Source organism: Saccoglossus kowalevskii, chromosome 10 (assembly GCF_978046115.1).
Source record: "Saccoglossus kowalevskii chromosome 10, keSacKowa6.1, whole genome shotgun sequence".
Taxonomy (NCBI): domain Eukaryota; kingdom Metazoa; phylum Hemichordata; class Enteropneusta; family Harrimaniidae; genus Saccoglossus; species Saccoglossus kowalevskii.
In genome coordinates, this window is record NC_140650.1 from 10,039,980 (window position 1) to 10,059,699 (window position 19,720).

General features: G+C 34.7%; 1 protein-coding gene and 1 non-coding gene across 2 annotated transcripts; both read right to left on the reverse strand.

The window, feature by feature from the left end:
- Nucleotides 1-7,307: 7,307 nt before the first annotated feature.
- TRNAR-CCU (transfer RNA arginine (anticodon CCU)) lies at nucleotides 7,308-7,380 on the reverse strand. Its single transcript has one exon. It is a non-coding gene; the product is annotated as a tRNA-Arg (tRNA).
- Nucleotides 7,381-16,205: 8,825 nt separating this feature from the next.
- On the reverse strand, nucleotides 16,206-19,590 carry LOC100313600 (Fgf-Sk1 protein). The gene is given in 3 exon segments (NM_001168065.1): nucleotides 16,206-17,279; nucleotides 18,048-18,151; nucleotides 19,266-19,590. Coding segments are annotated over 3 exon segments (555 nt in total). The 5' UTR covers nucleotides 19,525-19,590; the 3' UTR covers nucleotides 16,206-17,087.
- Between the last annotated feature and the right edge of the window lie 130 nt (nucleotides 19,591-19,720).

Consider the following 19,720-nt stretch of genomic DNA (forward strand, 5'->3'; position numbering starts at 1 on the left):
GTCTAGATCTCCAAACCTCATTTCTTCAGATCTACACCAGAAGCACTTGTTGCATCTGTCTAGATCTCCAAACCTCATTTCTTCAGATCTACACCAGAGGCACTTGTAGCATCTGTCTAGATCTCCAAACCTCATTTCTCCAGATCTACACCAGAGGCACTTGTAGTATCTGTCTAGTTCTCCAAAACTCAATTCTTCAAAAGTACACCAGAGGCACTTGTAAGCAATTGGTTTTTGATTTTAATTTTGATTTCAACAAAATGGTCTTTTTGACCAAATGATTCTCAATGAAATGGTGTAGACCTGATCATAATCATCCCCATAGCAACCAAATAAAAACATGCATTCAATCTCTTCCTCCTAATATTTCTTGCTCAGATCATACATCGATTGTCCCTAAAAACAAAGCATGTATCCATAACAACCAAATCGTTTTGTGCATTGTCAGGAAAGACCTCTAAATAATATATAAATTAGAATGATTTTCTGCTAAAATAAAATTATAATAACCATAATAATGGACCATTTTATGTTCACTGCAAGGTCTAGTGTTATGTGTGAAATCAAACGTAAAAACATGCAAATGAAGGTCATAGTGGTATCAAAACATGGCATTTAACACTAAATTATTTTTAGGATATTTCCTATCTTGATTAATATGCTATATATATGTAATGATTAATTTTGATGAAGTACAGATATATCAATTTCATATTCCCCTTAGTTAGGAATTTAGACATTGAACTATAAAAACAGAAATTCAAATCATTTGATTTTTCAGCAGATATAAGAACCACTCGTTATGTGAGAACTCGCATTGAACAGAAAATCACCTGCTTTATATTCTGGCACATATCCATAAATAAAACTTCACACAGCCTTGATGACCTTTGTTACAGCAAGTCTCAGAAGTATTGGGGCAGTCAATTTGCAAACTTGCTAGCGAATTGGTTAACTGCTTGGGTTTTGGCTAAACAGTTGGCTTTCGAATTTCGCTGGCGCCGTCTTGTGATCGCGTCCACATACGGCGAATCTATATAACAGTAGGGGGACGATCGTCATACTTGAGGAGCTAATCAGCGACGGTTTTACAGTTGGGTGGCGATTTCGCTTTCAAATATACTAGGGAAAGTGTTCTATTTATTTTGTATCTACGTAAAAATAGGGAATGACTTTTTTAGCAGTCTGCTTAATTTTACCCCAACAGATTTTTTGTATGTGAAAGTTTATTTTCTCTCTGATTTGTAGGAAAATGTTTCTCAACTTGACTATTTACATTTTGTAGTTTCAAGCAGTGTTCAAGATAATAATCGCATTTATCATATTATCACTTGTATGCCAGCTGACTGGTTATTTCCAGGCTCAAACCGGGGGCTCAAATTACTCAGGGGAATCCAGACATGTACCAGGCTGCATAAAAAGCATTCTATGTCGCCTACTGCAATATAGACTCTCCCAGAGTGGACGTGATCACAAGTCGACGCCAGCGAGATGCGAAAGCCAATCCTTTAGTCAAAACCCAAGCAGTTAGCCAATTCGCTAGCAAGTTTGCCAATTGGCTGCCCCAATACTTCTGAGACTTGCTGTAATATTTTTGTAAATTAAAAATGGTTTGCCAAAAAAGCATTTTGTACACTCAGGTATACATCGCCTTATAATAAGTTGCAAACTCAGGGTGTCCATCAATTACAGTTTATTATTATCTTGTATCAACACTTATTTCTTGTGCCATGGAGTGCTGACAGTATTAACTTCAATTTTAAATATGATACAATTATTCCAACCCTTAGTCGTGTATGTTATTTGTAGAAGTTATTAAAGATGGATGTAAGGGCATACAAATTTGCAATGAAGAACTTATTGAAATTATGCAATGTCATTTTCATACTTTGAAAGTAACATTTTCATGCCTGTCTATCAAACTAATCAAAGAATGCCATTGACACATCACAGAATTCTAGTGTTACATCATAGAATCCTATTGATACATCATTTAATGCAATTGATACATCACAGAATTCTAGTGATGCATCATTGAATGCCATTGACACATCACAGAATTCTCGTGATACATTATTGAATGCCATTGATACATTACAGAATTCTAGTGTTACATCATTGAGTGTCATTGATACATCACAGCATCCTAGTGATACATCATAGAATCCTATTGATACATCATAGAATCCTATTGATACATCATTTAATGCAATTGATACATCACAGAATTCTAGTGATACATTATTGAATATTTTGATACATCACAGAATTCTAGTGATACATTATTGAATATTTTGATACATCACAGAATTATAGTGATACATTATTGAATATTTTGATACATCACAGAATTCTAGTGATACATTATTGAATATTTTGATACATCACAGAATTCTAGTGATACACCAATGAATGCAATTGATACATCATAGAATCCTATTGATACATCATTGAATGCAATTGATACATCACAGAATTCTAGTGATACATCATTGAATGCCATTGACACATCACAGAATTCTAGTGATACATTATTGAATGCCATTGATACATTACACTATCCTAGGGATACATAATTGAGTGTCATTGATACATCACAGCATCCTAGTGATACATCATAGAATCCTATTGATACATCATTTAATGCAATTGATACATCACAGAATTCTAGTGTTACATTATTGAATATTTTGATACATCACAGAATTCTAGTGATACATCATAGAATGCCATCGATACATCACAGAATTCTAGTGATACATCATAGAATGCCATTGATACATCACAGAATTCTAGTGATACATCATTGAATGCAATTGATACATCATAGAATCCTATTGATACATCATTGAATGCAATTGATACATCACAGAATTCTAGTGATACATCATTGAATGCAATTGATACATCACAGAATTCTAGTGATACATTATTTAATGCAATTGATACATCACAGAATTCTAGTGATACATCATTGAATGCCATTGATACATTACACTATCCTAGGGATACATCATTGAATGTCATTTATACATCACAGCATCCTAGTGATACATCACAAAATGCCATTGATACATCACAGAATTCTAGTGACACATCACAGAATGCCATTGATGCATCACAGAATTCTAGTGACGCATCATAGAATGCCATTGATACATCACAGAATCAGAGTGATACATCAACGAATCCTAGTGATACATCATTGGATGCCATTGATGTATTACAGAAGGCCATTGATATGCAACAAGTAGACATAAAATGGCATTGTTATAAAATATTCAATAGTATTCATAAGTGAAATTCACCCATTAAGGTAATTCACATTTCTAAAGATTTGCGTCTTTCAGTTTCTGATGTCTCAATGAGATGTCCCACTACCGGTAGTTATGTACCCTCACCACTTTATCCAAATTCTTCTTTTTAATTCTTTCTGTAATGTTATGTATTTAAAGATTATCTGATTCACACCATATTTTATTGATCAATGAATAAATTGTGTGATATCATTGTAAAATGAAAGTGCTTTTGTGCTTTGTAATTTTTTATAATTCATATCTCTGGTCAGATGCATCTATAATTATAACATACTTATAACAAAGCCAAAATGGTAGTTTAGAATATTCAATTTGAGTATACACTTTGATATTGACCAGTTTGGAATATTCAATTTGAGTATACACTTTGATATTGACCAGTTTAGAATATTCAATTTGAGTATACACTTTGATATTGACCAGTTTAGAATATTCAATTTGAGTATACACTTTGATATTGACCAGTTTAGAATATTCAATTTGAGTATACACTTTGATATTGACCAGTTTAGAATATTCAATTTGAGTATACACTTTGATATTGACCAGTTTAGAATATTCAATTTGAGTATACACTTTGATATTGACCAGTTTAGAATATTCAATTTGAGTATACACTTTGATATTGACCAGTTTGGAATATTCAATTTGAGTATACACTTTGATATTGACCAGTTTGGAATATTCAATTTGAGTATACACTTTGATATTGACCAGTTTGGAATATCAAATTTGAGTATACACCTTGATATTGACCAGTTTGGAATATTCAATTTGAGTATACAATTTGATATTGCCCAATTTGGAATATTAAATTTGAGTATATTGATCAATTAACACAGTGCTCATGTGTATGTTTTATTGCATAAAATATTAAATTGAGAAGGTAGCAGCAAAGCGTATGGATAGTAAAAATTATTTTTCATGCTATACACTCTTACTATGATTACCACTAGTAATCATGCTCCGAGTCAACTGTACACACGTCACTAATTTTTCTAAATATATCTAGTAAATCTTGGGGAGTGACCACTCACCCAAATCATGATCCAGAAGAGCTAATTATATCACTCTCCAACATAACATAACTCTTTAACATCTGAAGAGATTTTAATAGCGCAGGAGAGCCATTTAGCTCACAAGTCATTTTTTAAAAATATGTTTGAATGTTTACATATGTTTAATAGAGTCTAAAGTAGTAACTATTTTCCTGGTTTAAATGGCCGGCTGTTCACAATTTGGATAGGTGGTCAAACAAAATTTTTTTTTTATGAGAGAAATGATTTTTATAAAAATTGAATTTGTTACTGGTACATGTAAACTATGAAGAAAAGACCAGTTGAGGAAATAAAATAAGACAAGGAATTGCCAGTATGAAATAACACAGGCCCTCTATAGGACATTGAGTACACTTCAGTCATCTTTTCAAACAGAGTTCTCAAATAGACTTTATAGACTGGTGGACATTGGATTGATTTTTTTATGGATTGCCAACAATACATTCAGCTTATTATTTGTCCAAAAAAATAATAAGATGATACTCATTTTTTGAGTTGAGCAAAATGGAAATCGAATAAAGTTTTACTTTAGAAGAAATTATTTTATGAAGAGACTGATGATAATTAAAACCTCCAAGTTTAAAACGCATGGTACAAATATTTTCACTGTATTAATTCACAAAACATACATCTCCCATTTAAAAAAAAAGCCACGATGACAAAAACAGGTTTAAAAACATCAAAGAATCGCCTCCGCCTCCCACTTTTTGACTCCCATGTGCGAAGCACATAATGGGAGTCTTTGCAGTTAGTGTGTCTGTGTGTGTGTATGTGTGTATGTATGTATGTGTGTCCGACTGTTCCACTGCTATCTCAAGAACCATACATCGGTTTTTGATGAAACTTGGTGCATAGATGCTCTGGGCCAATGCGCAGATTTGATTAGGTTTTGGTAAAAATCCATGCTCGTTAATTACCTAATTTGCATGATAATTAGCTGATTTTTAGCTGTTCTATGACTGTTCCACTGATATCTAGAGAACCACTCATTGGATTTTGATGAAACTTGGTACATAGATGCTCTGAACATATGCGCAAATTTGATTAGTTTTTGGTAAATATCCGTGCATATTAATTACCTAATTTGCATGATAATTAGCTGATTTTTAGCTGTTCCATGATTGTTCCACTGATATCTAAACAACCACTCATTGGATTTTGATGAAACTTTGTACATACATGCTCTAAACTAATGCTAGGTTTTGATTAGTTTTTGGTAAAAATTACCTAATTACTAATTACCTAAGTTGCATAATGATTAGTCAATTTTCGATTTTTCCACTGATATCTCAAGTACTAATCATCACATTTCAATGAAACTTGGCACATAGATGTCATATGACACTGCACAGACCTGATAGTTTTTAAGGTAATGTCAGTGCATATTAATTACCTAATTTGTATAATTAATTAATTTTCAGCTTTTGATGTTTCAAGTAGTAAGCATTACATTTCAATGAAACTTGGTACATAGATACTCAAGGACTATGCAGAGATTGATTGTTTTGGGATAAATATTTGTGCATATTAATTACCTAATTTGCATAATGATTAGTCAATTTTCGGTTTTTCCACTGATATCTCAAGTACTAATCATCACATTTCAATGAAACTTGGTACATAGATGTCATCTGACACTGCACAGACCTGATAGTTTTTATGGTAATATCAGTACATATTAATTACCTAATTTGCATAATTAATTAATTTTCAGCATTTGATATAAGTACTAATCATCACATTTCAATGAAACTTGGTACATAGATGTCATATGACACTGCACAGACCTGATAGTTTTTATGGTAATATCAGTACATATTAATTACCTAATTTGCATAATTAATTTTCAGCATTTGATACAAGTAGTGAGCATTACATTTCAATGAAACTTGGTACTTACATACTCAAGGACTATGCAGAGATTGATTGTTTCCGATAAATATTTGTGCATATTAATCATGTAATTTGCATAATTAGTTAATTTTCAGCTTTTCCACGGGTATCTCAAGTACTAATCATCGCATTTCAATGAAACTTGGTACATAGATCCTTTAGGACTATGCAGAGACCTGATTAGTTTTAGGGCAAATAATTGTGCATATTAATTAACTAATTTGCATAATTAATTTTCAGCTTTTCTACTGATATCTAAAGTACTAATCATCACATTTCAATGAATCTAGAATTATGCAGACCCACTTAGTTTCCGGTAAATATTTGTGCATATTAATCACCTAATTTGCATAATTAACCAACTTTCACACTGATATCTCAGGTACTAAACATCACATATCATTGAATGTACATGGATGCTGTAGGACAATAGACAGACCTGGATAATTGTGGGTTACAATCTGTACATATTAATTACCTAATTTGCATAATTAACCAATTTTAAGCTTTCACACTAATATCTAAAGTACTAATTATTCCATTTCAATGAAACTTAGTACAAAGATGCTCTAGGACAATGTACAAACCTAATTAGTTTGGGGTAAAAATCTGTTCATATTAATTCCCTAATAAGCATAATAATTCATAATTTTTTTGGTTCTAATCACATTTCAATTAAACTTGGAAACATAGATTTTCTGTTACATTGCGCACTCAAATCTGTTCATATTAATTTTCTTATTTGCATAATTAGTTTTCAGCTAAGTAATTTCGAATTATATTTAATGTGTCTCCAATACTCTCAGCACATGGGAGTTCTTTCTAAGCTTTCTTTGATTTTAAATTTTGTTGCGACCGATCTCAGTAACGTGGCAACCAGGGAACACAAAATTTGTCTATTCTAATAGTATTATAAAATACAAGGTAACATTCAATGATTAAAACAAAGGAATGAAAAATATAGATACGATGGCACATACACTGTGTTTGTGTTAAAATTATTGTCAAGAACAAAAAAAGTAGAAGAAACACAAAAAGTCACCTCCGACGGGACTCGAACCCGCAATCCCCGGCTTAGGAGGCCGATGCCTTATCCATTAGGCCACGGAGGCTGTTGATACGAAACGTTAAAAATACACGGTTTTAAGTTCCATGCCCCACTACTGGGTCAAACAAATAATTTATTACAGTTCATTTTAATTATTTTTGTTGTAAAGTTACTGAAGTTGATGGTATATATACGTACTGACAGTAATACGGAACAGCTAGCGAGAAGAACTCGCCAGTGTATGTACTGTATTACAAACCAGCTGTTGCGACGGTATATCCGAATGACTCCTTAACGGCAAACGATCCTGGAGACATTGAATCTGGAAGTTATTCGGAACTGGTTTGGAATAGTCCATGAGATGAAGAGTAGAATTACAACCGCTCAACACTGCTGTAAGAGGTGACTAATGCCCACGTAACTAGAACATTTCGTTTCCGGTGTTTAGTCAACGCGCATCTCACATCTCACACACTGAGGGCGCCCTTTGATTTGGAGCATTTCAACAACATTTGTTCAGTTTATCATGACGTGCTCGGCCTCTGTGAGAGGACACGGACATAAGCCTCAGCCCCACGACGAAGTCATAGGCACAAAGACGTAATAAAATTTATGTAAGTTGTTTGCAAAATGAAAAACACTTAAATATTGTATACTTACCGGGCTTAATCATAACTGTGTAAAATGTAAATAAGTGTTATATATATATTAGGAAATAGATCAATACCTGTAATAGTTATAAATATTTTATAATCGTGGGCGATAATATATTAACAGTCCGACACACTTTTAAAATGATACAGTGGTACGGGCATGCGGTAATTCGCCGTGAGCGTCTGATGGCATCTTCGTCGTTTGTGATCATCACACAAATTTATATAATGTGAAGGGTACAACAAACTTGAACTCCAATAAATACATCATACACACTTCTCGGGGGAGTGGGAATGGATATAAAGGTGAAATAACTAAAAACTAAATAAACTAATAATGATAACAACAATGAAGAAGGAAAAAAATAAGAAAATAAATATAAACTACAAATATAAAGTAAGGTGCATACTACAATAATAGCAATTAAGTCGACAGGTGTTGCTCTCTTAAGTCCATGCAGTTTGTTTTATATGTTGTGCCAATTAAATTATTAATTTGCTGCTGCACATTATTTCGGTGATTGTTTTTTTTTTAATATGGAAGTTTTTTATGCATTTTTCGGCTTCGTTGAATAATATTTTTTTTTTGTCCATCATATTTATTACATGCCGCCAAAAAGTGTTTTTTTCATCTTCAGTGTTTTTACAAACATCACAGGTTCTATTATTGGTTATTGTTTTTTTTGTGTGTCTCCCGGTTTCAATTTTGAGATTGTGATCACTTAATCTAAACTTTGTCATTGTTGCACGTCAATTTGAATTTTTGAGTTGTGTTTAACTTCTAATCCAAAATCATATTCAAACCTTCGATATTTTCTCAGTTTATTTTTCTTTTCTTCATTATTTGCTTTGCGAGTACGAGTATCATTATGAATTTCATTTTTCTATTTTGTAATAAACATAATCAGTATATTTCATCTGTTTTGGACTAAGTATGTCACTAAGTATGTAATAGTTGTGTTTCATTAATGTCTAATAGTAATGTTCCTACTTATGTGTACCATTTAGTTTTTAATTTTTAATTAATCATGAATGCTCGCTTAAGGTAGAGATGCAGTTTATTTGTGAATTTCAATCAAAAATAGTTTTTTTTCGTTTTTTATATAGATTTTTATCTAAAGAACATTCTGTGAAAATTTGACCAATGAATTCTTATTGGAACACCGTTAAAATTGCTGTTTATTTTCTGGTTAAAAATAAAAAAAACACTCACACGTGGCAATGTTTATGTCCAATTGCCTAATTTGCATGAGTAACCAAATAACAGGACCTTTGATTGACAATATGCAAATCGAGATTGTATGGGTCATAGTTCATTCAATTCACGCGCATGTGCAATTATTCTCAAATCAGTTCTCGCTCGCTAGCAAACCAAACATTATATTTCCTCAGCGTTTTTTCCTAATTTTTATCATTACATTATGCGTGGTGTGAAAAGAAAGAGAGGTAGAAAGAAAATTCAGATGATTTCTATGTCGGAAGAGGCAAAAGCTACACTGAAGGCATCAGCCCACCGAACGAAAAACAAAATTGATGTGAGCGTCCAAACATGACTTTCCCTGAAGGCATGAATCCGAGTTTCTGATTGACTGAGAGATTTTATTTTTAAATAATTGTTCTCAAAAAATAAACTGAGCATGTGAAGAATAATTTAACATTGTTTACAGTGATAACTGCTCATTGTCGAAAAGAAGCTTACCCATTCACGCTAGTCACAATAAACATCATACTCTTGAATAGGCGTCAATGACTACGGTAAAACTTAGACTCTATTTTAGGCATCAGGAATGATTGAAATAACCGAAAATGACGCCAAAATACACCTAAAAAGTCCCATTTTATTTTTTTTCTAAATCCCATCCCGAATTTACGGCAGAATCTGGTCCCTCAAATAAGGGACACGTGAGCTTTGATTCTAACCGGATATATTGCACTGGGTCGGGGAGATACAAACTTTTGTGTATCTTTTGTCCAATGGATACCTCTACTACGATCATTCGCAAGTTTTGCTAGGTGGTGCGAGACAGCTTTGTTTGCAACCGGACGAACTTCGTTTAATTCAATGAAGCAAACAACTGACAATGCTAAAATAAATTGCAGAGGTACGCTAAAATTAATTGAAAACAACCAAATAATTTCAATGAAAAATAAATCACAGAGAGAGGTAACTTGATACATTACGGTAACAACTCTTTTGACGCGCTGACCGCTTCTGCGCGTCTGATGTTTTGTTTTCCTTGTCATAATACTTACTGATTGATGATTTTGTTTTGATTTTTGAGTTTTTCAGCCTGCAACTCGACCACGACCTTTGCTTTTTCCGTGAAAAATGGGGAAGTTTACGTCAATTTGACGGACATTCCATTTTTTTAAACTAACGAAGCACACTGTTTAGCACTCCTATTTTTTTTCATTTGCCGATTTCTATTCAGAAAAATCCGACCGCTCAAAAATGCACCTTAATTTTGCACTATTAAAACATGTCAGATTTCCAACACTAATTATTTAAAACCGGTCGAAATTTTAAAACTTTTACTAGTACGTTAGGAGCTGGAGCTCTCTTCTTGCAGGCGACCGTCGCCGGTAGTACAACAGCATGTTTTGTACGTACGCTAATTGTCTGCGACTGTCTTAGAAAATCCCTGAATAAGGCATTGCTAAAATGGGAAAAATAAAAAAATGCCTCCTTAAAAAACGAACATAATTCAAATATTTCTTTTAACAAATATGTTGCAGTGGGAAAAATGGAATTGGAAACGATGAACAAAACATCTGTGCCTCGCGTTTCGATTCTAGGATTACGCGATTATTCATTATTGTGCGTTCGCTTCCTGGAGTTGGTTCTCAATACTACATCAAAATCATCAAGGATAAATAATTTAATATCCCACTTTGTACTCTTCACGGTAAACCATAGGCTCTGAAATACTCGTAGTTTATTGAAAATACATCGAAGAGAAGCCATGATGTTTTGATCGTGATAAAAGGTCACCTTCCTAGGACCGCCCCCTGTTTAATAATTCATGAGATTACGTCATATTTACTGGGCATTGCCACGTGTTTTTACCGACCCCATCAAAACACTGGTATGAATGACGTGTTTCTGATTTATATATTCAAGAGCAGTTGTTTTGGTCCAACGATTTTACATAAAATGTCTATGTCTATACGTCAACTTTCAATTTCAATAGTCTAGAAAGTATGACAAAGTATGACAAAGCAGTAATTCCCGGTTTAACGCGCAAATATGCAAATTAGCCTTTTTCTCGTCTTCTATTTTTGGTGAATTCTTGGGTTTCAAATTAAAATAGCTGATAGACGCTTTGGCCATTTGCCTCGAAATTTTCACACATTATTGACAAGGTGTTTCCCCTTCAAAATGCGTCCGGACAGTTTATTACGGCGAGTGGAACAAAAATAACAAGTCCCCAATTAACATGGATATATAAATTATGCAAAAATAGAAAAGAGTGAACTTTGAGGTCATGCTGTGCGACTTTGAAAGTCGTTAGAGAGATGAGTGGACGCATTTGAATTAGTAGTATACCAAGGTATCCAGTGATGTAATTTTACCCACAAATGGACTTGAAGTTTTTAAGCTAATTTTTTTTAAACCACTTTTGTCCAAAAAAGCATATTTTTGACCCAAAATCAAAAACGCATTCTGGATATTTAAAATAAAGACAAGTTTTACAAAGTTTGTATAATAAGCTTTCAGAAAATATATAACATGTTGGATATATAATACCATCTTCATTGTCTAATTACTCAATTAAAAAGCAAGCCAAATAAACTGCATCTCTACCTTAAGTAATGTGTTGGGCGTTTTTTTTTTAATTGAGTGAAATATTTTATCAACTGTGCAATGTAATTCATATTTGTGTTTACTCTTGTAATGTATTTAATGCATTGTAGTTACCTCAGATGGTAAATATTGGACGAGTTAGTATACAGTTGTACATACATATATGCAAATTAACCAAGGAAATGTATGTGATAGGTGAATGCGCGAACACGTGACACACGGAAATTACAATTCACAGATGATCATGAATGTATTACCGCACATGTCCATGCTGTAGTACTAGTTCGAAGCGATCATTGGAATCAAGCGGGAATTGTAAAGCAGGCTATTTGCTGCGGGAACGTTTGAAAAAACCTGGAAAATCATGATAGCTACTGATTTCATTCATTCAGTTTGCCAACGCTTGACTACTCCCTCGTTCCTCCCGGTTATGTCTGCGTTATATTTGCTCTAGGTATGTTGCCATAGGAGACGAGGTACGGTATTCCTAACTGTTGCGGTGAGCTCAAGTTGTGTGCCTACTCCCCTTATTGTGGGTACTGGATAGATTGCATGGTAATAACATTTCAATTAAGCCATTAGCACTGACCAAAATCAACTGATCGAAACAAACAAAATTAAATGAATACATATTCAGAACTAAAAGTACATGATAATAGTAAACTAGAAGAGTTATGTAAGGTACACTGTGTGATAACAAAAATAAACTCAGAACATATCAGAAATTTCAATAAATATCTTTCTTCAAAGGCGAGATTTATTTGATGAAACCGCCAAATACGTTGAACGATAGAAACCTAGGAAAGTTATAAAGATTTTCTTTTAATCAAAGCGCCTGCCAGAGTTAAAATTGACCAATCCAGAAATGATATTGTGTACGAGGCGCGGAATGTAAATTTATTATTTTGTGTATACTAGAAGAAAACGTGCTAATAATTCAAAATTACGTACGTATTGGAGGCCGTGGCGTGTGTGTTTTAAAATGATGTGTGCATTTTAAAAAAACGCCGTGACTGTGCGTTTTAATGGTATGTGCTTTAAAAAATCATGTGTGTATATTAAATGGCGTGGGTGTTGTAAAAAACGTGTGTTTTAAAAATGACGTGTGAATTAAAAATGATGTGTCTTAAAATGACGTGTGTGTTTTACAATTATGTGTATTTAAAAAAAAACGTGTGTGTTTAAAAGGCCATGTGTATTTTAAAAATAATGTGTGTTTAAAAACATAACGTGTGTGTAAAAACGATGCGTGTGTTTAAAAACGACGTGTGTGTTTTTAAAAATGGCGTGTGTTTAAAAACTACGTGCGTGTTTAAAAAATGACGTGTGTGTTTTTAAAAATGGCGTGTGTTTAAAAAACATGACGTGTGTGTTTAAAAATTCGCATAGAGTTCTGGGTAAATCAAGAAAATACTCGCTGTTACGGCACGCCTGATTGGCTGAAAATGAGTATGCGCACTTGATTTACCCAGAACTCTGTGCGAATCCCCCATGATTCTGGCTGCTGGCCATTTTCGATCATGAAATTGTCGGATATCACCAGAAAACTCGCGATTTGTGCAGTTTTGAATAAAACCAAGTTAGCGATTATGAACAATGGTTATTAACATAACACCTGACCCCCTCTGCACTTTTTGTTCCGTATTTTAAGGTAAGAAATCGACATTTGAAACCGACAGGGTGTCGATTTACTAGGTGCCGCGTTTCACAACTTGTTTATTTATATACGTATAGCGAATGATTTTTAAAAAAAAAATTAGTATTTATTGATTTTCAGCCCCCAAGTGACTGTGGGCAGAACAAAGTACTCATACTGGTCTCACAGGCGCTCGGAACGTTTCTTGGATAATAAAAATGACCTAAAGTAGGGTCGGCATAGTTAATCAGTCGCGGGTACATTCGCCTACTACTCATATGATAACACAAGGTAGGAAAGCGTTTACACCATGACACCGAAATTGTCCGAAAATAACACGATTTTCAAAATTGTATATCGATCCACTTCACACAACTCAAGCATGATATCGGTAGAAACAATCGATCGACTGTTATTATATGAGTGGTAGGCAAATGTACCGGCGACTGACTAAATATGCCGAGCCTACTTTAGGTCATGTTTTATTATCCAAGAAACGTTCCGAGCGTATGTGAGACCAGTATGAGTACTTTGTTCTGCCCCATTGTACCAGACGTCCACGCATTGTCTTCAGCAACCAACCACACGAATAAATCACCAGGTCTCTGAGGTATACACAGTGTCGGTAAATTTATAGGGCAAAATGAATAAAACGTTCGGGCTGGACAAGTTACTTTTTACGTATCTTATTGACGTTATAGAAATCCACAAACGAAAATGGCTACCATTTGACACGACGCCTCCACAGGCGTGAATAGGTTAATGCACGCGATTTTTTTTAACACACACATGAAATAAATCTCTCAAATAGCGCCCCCACAGGCGTAAAAAGGTTAACGCACGCGTTTTTTTGCACACGCACACGAAAAAAAAATCTATTCAAAACAGCGCCCCCACAGGCGTAAATAAGTTAATGCACGCGTTTTTTTTTCTTTTTACACACACGAAATTTTCATTCGACCTCACACACGCCATTTTTAAAAACACACACGTCATTTTTAACACACACGTCATTTTTAAAAACACACACGTCATTTTTAAACACACACACGTCAATTTTAAACACACGTCATTTTTAAACACACACGTCATTTTTAAACACACGCCATTTTTAAAAACACACACGTCATATTTAAACACACGCCATTTTAAAAAACACACACGTCATTTTTTTAACACGCACGTCGTTTTAAAACACACGCCATTTTTAAAAACACACACGTCGTTTTTAAACACACGCATCGTTTTTACACACACGTTATTATTTTTACATTATTTTTAAAAAACACATGTCCTTTTAAACACACACGTTTTTTTAAATACACATAATTTTAAAACACACACGTCATTTTAAGACACATCATTTTTAATTCACACGTCATTTTTAAAACACACGTTTTTAAAAACACCCACGCCATTTAATATACACACGTGATTTGTTAAAGCACATACCATTAAAACGCACAGTCACGCCGTTTTTTTAAAATGCACACATCATTTTAAAACACACGCCACGGCCTCCAATACGTACGTAATTTTGAATTATTAGCACGTTTTCTTCTAGTATACACAAAATAATAAATTTACATTCCGCGCCTCGTATTGTGACATCATCGTTCTAATCTATTATTATTAATGAGTTAGTTCAATATCATCCAATCAGCAAGCGCTTCATTTTGAAAGAATGGGCGGTCGCAGTTTCTACGTCACTTAAATGCATTTGTGCTCGTACTAGGCGTCGGCAATTGGCGTGGCAAATGAGCTCTCGAGCCAATCACCATTGAGTATTTGAATGACAGCTATACAATATTTACAATTGTTATAAATACGTTTATAGACTATAAATATTATATAAATATATGTCTTTCCGCCTTCGCAGCATTTTACAAACTTTGTTCATTGCTTTGCTTAAAATGATAATAAAAATACTAACACTTATATCCATATATCACGTTATCATCGAGACATCTACACCTTGCAATTTGAGTTTCCTTCGTCAACTTATAATTTATTGACATTCATTTTATTTATTTTTTTACACTGTACTCTTCCAATGACTGAGCAGTCTTTGTTATGTAATCAATGTATTCCCTACCGAGAAATTGCAAATGTTTCGATAAATTGGGTCTTTAATCGTATATTAAATAGCGCCATCTGTTGTCCGTTGTCATACATTCCACATTTTGAATTTGCAGGAATATTTCCCGTGAGTGATGTACATTGCTCGTTGCAATGTGTTTATTTGTATATAGTCCGTGTACATAGCGTAGTGATGCAATCAATTGGACTAGTAATACTATAATAATAACAATGCTTACAGATGTCACACTGTAGTTCAACTTGTGACGCACCGAGAGCTTTAATGCGAGTGTGTTACACGGTGTTTAGGATACCATCAACGCACTATACAAGTTCTTACAATTTGTTGCAATCAAGAACTCCTCTCTATCAATGGACGTTAAATCACTGTGGGGAGCCCTATATCTAAAGTTAAAGTTAAAATGGGTAAAAACCGTAACTCGCTAGAGCTGAGATCAGTCAAGCTTTTCAAATCAGCGTACAAATGATGACATCATGATGAATAGTTTATTTTGGTATGCAGGTGGTGTGCGTGCTCTTCGGTAAATGGGGACTGAGTTTCCGGAAAATCGTGGATGCATGAGAACCAAACTGACCAAGCAGTATTGTTTTCGTGTGTAAACAGTGACACCGTGTTAAAAGTCGTATATCATTGTTATGCTTGGACCTATTGACTGTGGGGTGGGAAACAAATAACATCTCCAAAAGAGTATGCATTGTGCTTTACGTGTGATTTCTTTATTGAGCTCAATAATTCCACTCCACAATCATCTAAAACTCGTCAACTGACATTTCATTCGATACAAAAGAAAGCCTCGATTCCGACAAATACATTGCCAAAATTGTACATTATTTATGCGTGACGTCATCTATTCTATTATAAAACACTAAGAGTTAACGCGTCATGAGTGACGTCGTCACTGACATGTCACATACATCATTGATATATACGTACATACAGACTACTTATTATATATAAATACATATACACTTGTTTATACAGCTAACATAACCGTGACTGTGTTCGCGTAGTATATTTACATTGTCGACATAGAAATGAACACGATTTCATGCAAATTCTATAGCCACTGTTCACTGACGTCATAACGCAGTGTTTACACACTCGAGGAAAATGTTCCACCCACATTCGTCATTTTTTTGTTCGATTCAAAAATAATGAAAACAGTATACACAGTATCCTGGGTTACGAAGTACCGGGAAATGAAAGGCATTAATTAATAAATAAAAAAAAAACATATTTACATAACAGTTATGCCAGAAGAATGTTCCAGTTCGTGACATTTACGACGGATTGGAAACTAGTCAGATATGTAAATGACATAGAGTGCACTGAACGTTGATGAAGAAAAGGGGCGGTTAAAATTGGTTTGATACGATAACCATCTACAGAACGAGTGTCTGCGCCAATACAGTAGGACATTGTCTCGGTAGACACAAGGCGGTGTAAAAAGGCTACATATAAGCGCCATCTGTAATAGGTCCGCAAACAACAACAATACAAAGTCTGCAATTGTGTCCGAGAAATGAAATCGTTCATTTTGATAAACGAAGACGTGCTGGTTCATTGCAGTCGCTTATCAGATTGGACGCGCTACCGGCAATGTTAGGAGTGGCAGGAAGTGCGTTCTCTTCCGACTATTCCCCAGGCTTCTCTTCACTTGGCCGTTTCGATCGATTGAGATAAACCAAGTTGGATCTCTGGCCGATGAATAAAAGTAATACCCATTTCGATATGATTCCCTAAAGCGGCAATCTTCGTTGAAAGTGCTCTGAAAAAGACAATTTAAGACATTTTAATAAGGATTTTATACATTGGTATAATGGTTTTGCTTAATACTACCTTGTCTAAAACACCAGTGTGACGTCACATGAATAAATACAGGGTGATATACTAGTATGTTACGTTGAATGGCGTAGATTGATGATAATTTCATTAAATGAATATATTATTTGAACAAAGCCTTATAAGGTGATGTGTGCTCGCTTACAAAACATGTACATTTCACTACATGATACTTCATGTGTATTCACTTTATAGATTCAATTGTTTGTTTTTTGTCACAATTTACAGTACATGAATTAAAAAATGGTAAAAATGCAGCTCATATCTCCTCACGTTTCATTCACGTTTTGCAAATCTGTGAGTAAAGAGGCTATACTATAACATGTTGGGATTGTGGATGGACTGGACTAAATTTATTTTTAAGCTGGTCTCTAAAATTAAATTAAATTTGTAAGCCTTTGTCACTAAATTAGTTAGAAACTTTTGTTTGTCAAAGGTCAGTTACATTGTCGCTGTCTACGATGTAAGATCGATGTGGCAGGACAGCGTGAATTGCCTTCAGTTATTTTACTGCCATAAACATTGTGATTGATCAAGTTCTTTTCTTTTGAAAATTGTATTGTATTTGAAAACATTGTATTTGTCCATATTTCGCATTGTGATTCTTCACAGCATTATTGTTAGTAATTAATTATCATAAAGGAACTCGGAATTATGCCGTGCAATTATTAGACGGAATAGAAACAATACTTACTGAAGGATATATCGTGCCAGTGTCATCCATAGCCAGAAAGTGACGTGATATGACGCCCTGAATACTGACCAATCCAACTCCGACAGATTGCTTCTCCAGAATAGCTGTAGTGAATTGAAAAACAAATTGTGTTAAACGAATTGAAATGCAACTTCGTCGGGATTATAATACTCCCCTGACAAAATGGAACGTGTCACCGACATGGGATATGTCATGATTCTAGTACTTCCCTAACGAGAGAGCCAATCACCAGAATGGGTTATACCGGGGAGTTACATACTCACATGGCATGGGAACGCGTCAACGTAACATTTGACACAAACCTCGACAAACCTTGCGCTTAATCAGCTTCTGAACCGAAATTAAAGGGCAGTGGTCGTCGCGCAGCGCATGTTCGAATTCCATGTAAATAAACAATGTACTAGTATTTCACAAGCGTTGTGTACGTCACTGTGAGTCCCATGTCGATTAGGACGCGACCCGATGCCGTCACTCTTTAAGAATAAAGTATTAATTTTCCCTGGTGCATGTTTTGTGTTCAGTCTGTAGATCTGAGTACAACCTATACGTTAAAATAGCCGATAAGCACACTCGTCAAAACGGATTTAATGTGCTTCACAACCAGTCAATCGTTGAACTGTGTATATTTATGCGTATAATTTAGCAGAGTGTTTGCCCGGTTGTCAGAATCGATTGTCAGTCAGTAGTGCGCTTATACACACCCTTACGTATGTTTGGTGAGTGTTGCTATATCACCACAGTAGTCGTGACTGGTTCTACCACGAAGTACATGACACTCGCTGCTATGGGATAAATGTTTTGGGACTGATTGGCGTAAAATAATTTCTGTCTTCGAACTTTGAAAATACGACACAGACATGTTTCACATTAATTACAAATTAGAATTGACTGTTTTCAACGACGAAGGATTTACAATCTCTCTCCGACATGCATTTAGATTGCGAATTGTATTTCACTTACATGGCATATCTTGGATCCAAGTAACCACAATTTACGACCAACTTTAGACTTATAGTAGAATATATTGTTTCTCATAAGGGACATGATTAGAATTCAATAGTTGTTAGATTTTTACACGTGTCTAGTATAACTGACGTCACTGTGGTCCAGTAAACACACTTTCCAACGTCAAAAAGTGTATATTTTCCATTAAAGCAGAACGTGTGAATTTTGCATTGAGAGCAAATCAAGACTTACCAAGTTGGTTTTCTCGTTGGTTGGTTGAGCTAATATCGTTTGCATATATAATCAACGATGTACCGGTATCGCAATATAGATTGAGCAGCATAGTAGTTGAAGATCTGACATCACCATTAGCTGTATTCTCAGTCTGCATACGACCACCTCCGATTGGGTTCGTTGATAGCGACGCGGGAAGAGTACAGCTTTCCCGGACAAAGTGCATAAGAACAACCAGTAGACCGAGAAAGCGACATCCTGACACGGTAATTCTCATCTTCTCTCTATGGAAAGATTCGAAACAAATTGGGCGATTACGGAGGATTTTCTCAGTACCCGAGACTGCCAACAAAATTGTCTGAAGGAAAAGAGCGCCTCTTTATATACACTCCGATCCGCCGACTGATTGCGGGCGTTAATGACGTGTGTCACATGACCAACGCATGTCAAAGAGTGGTTTTTCTGTGTGAATC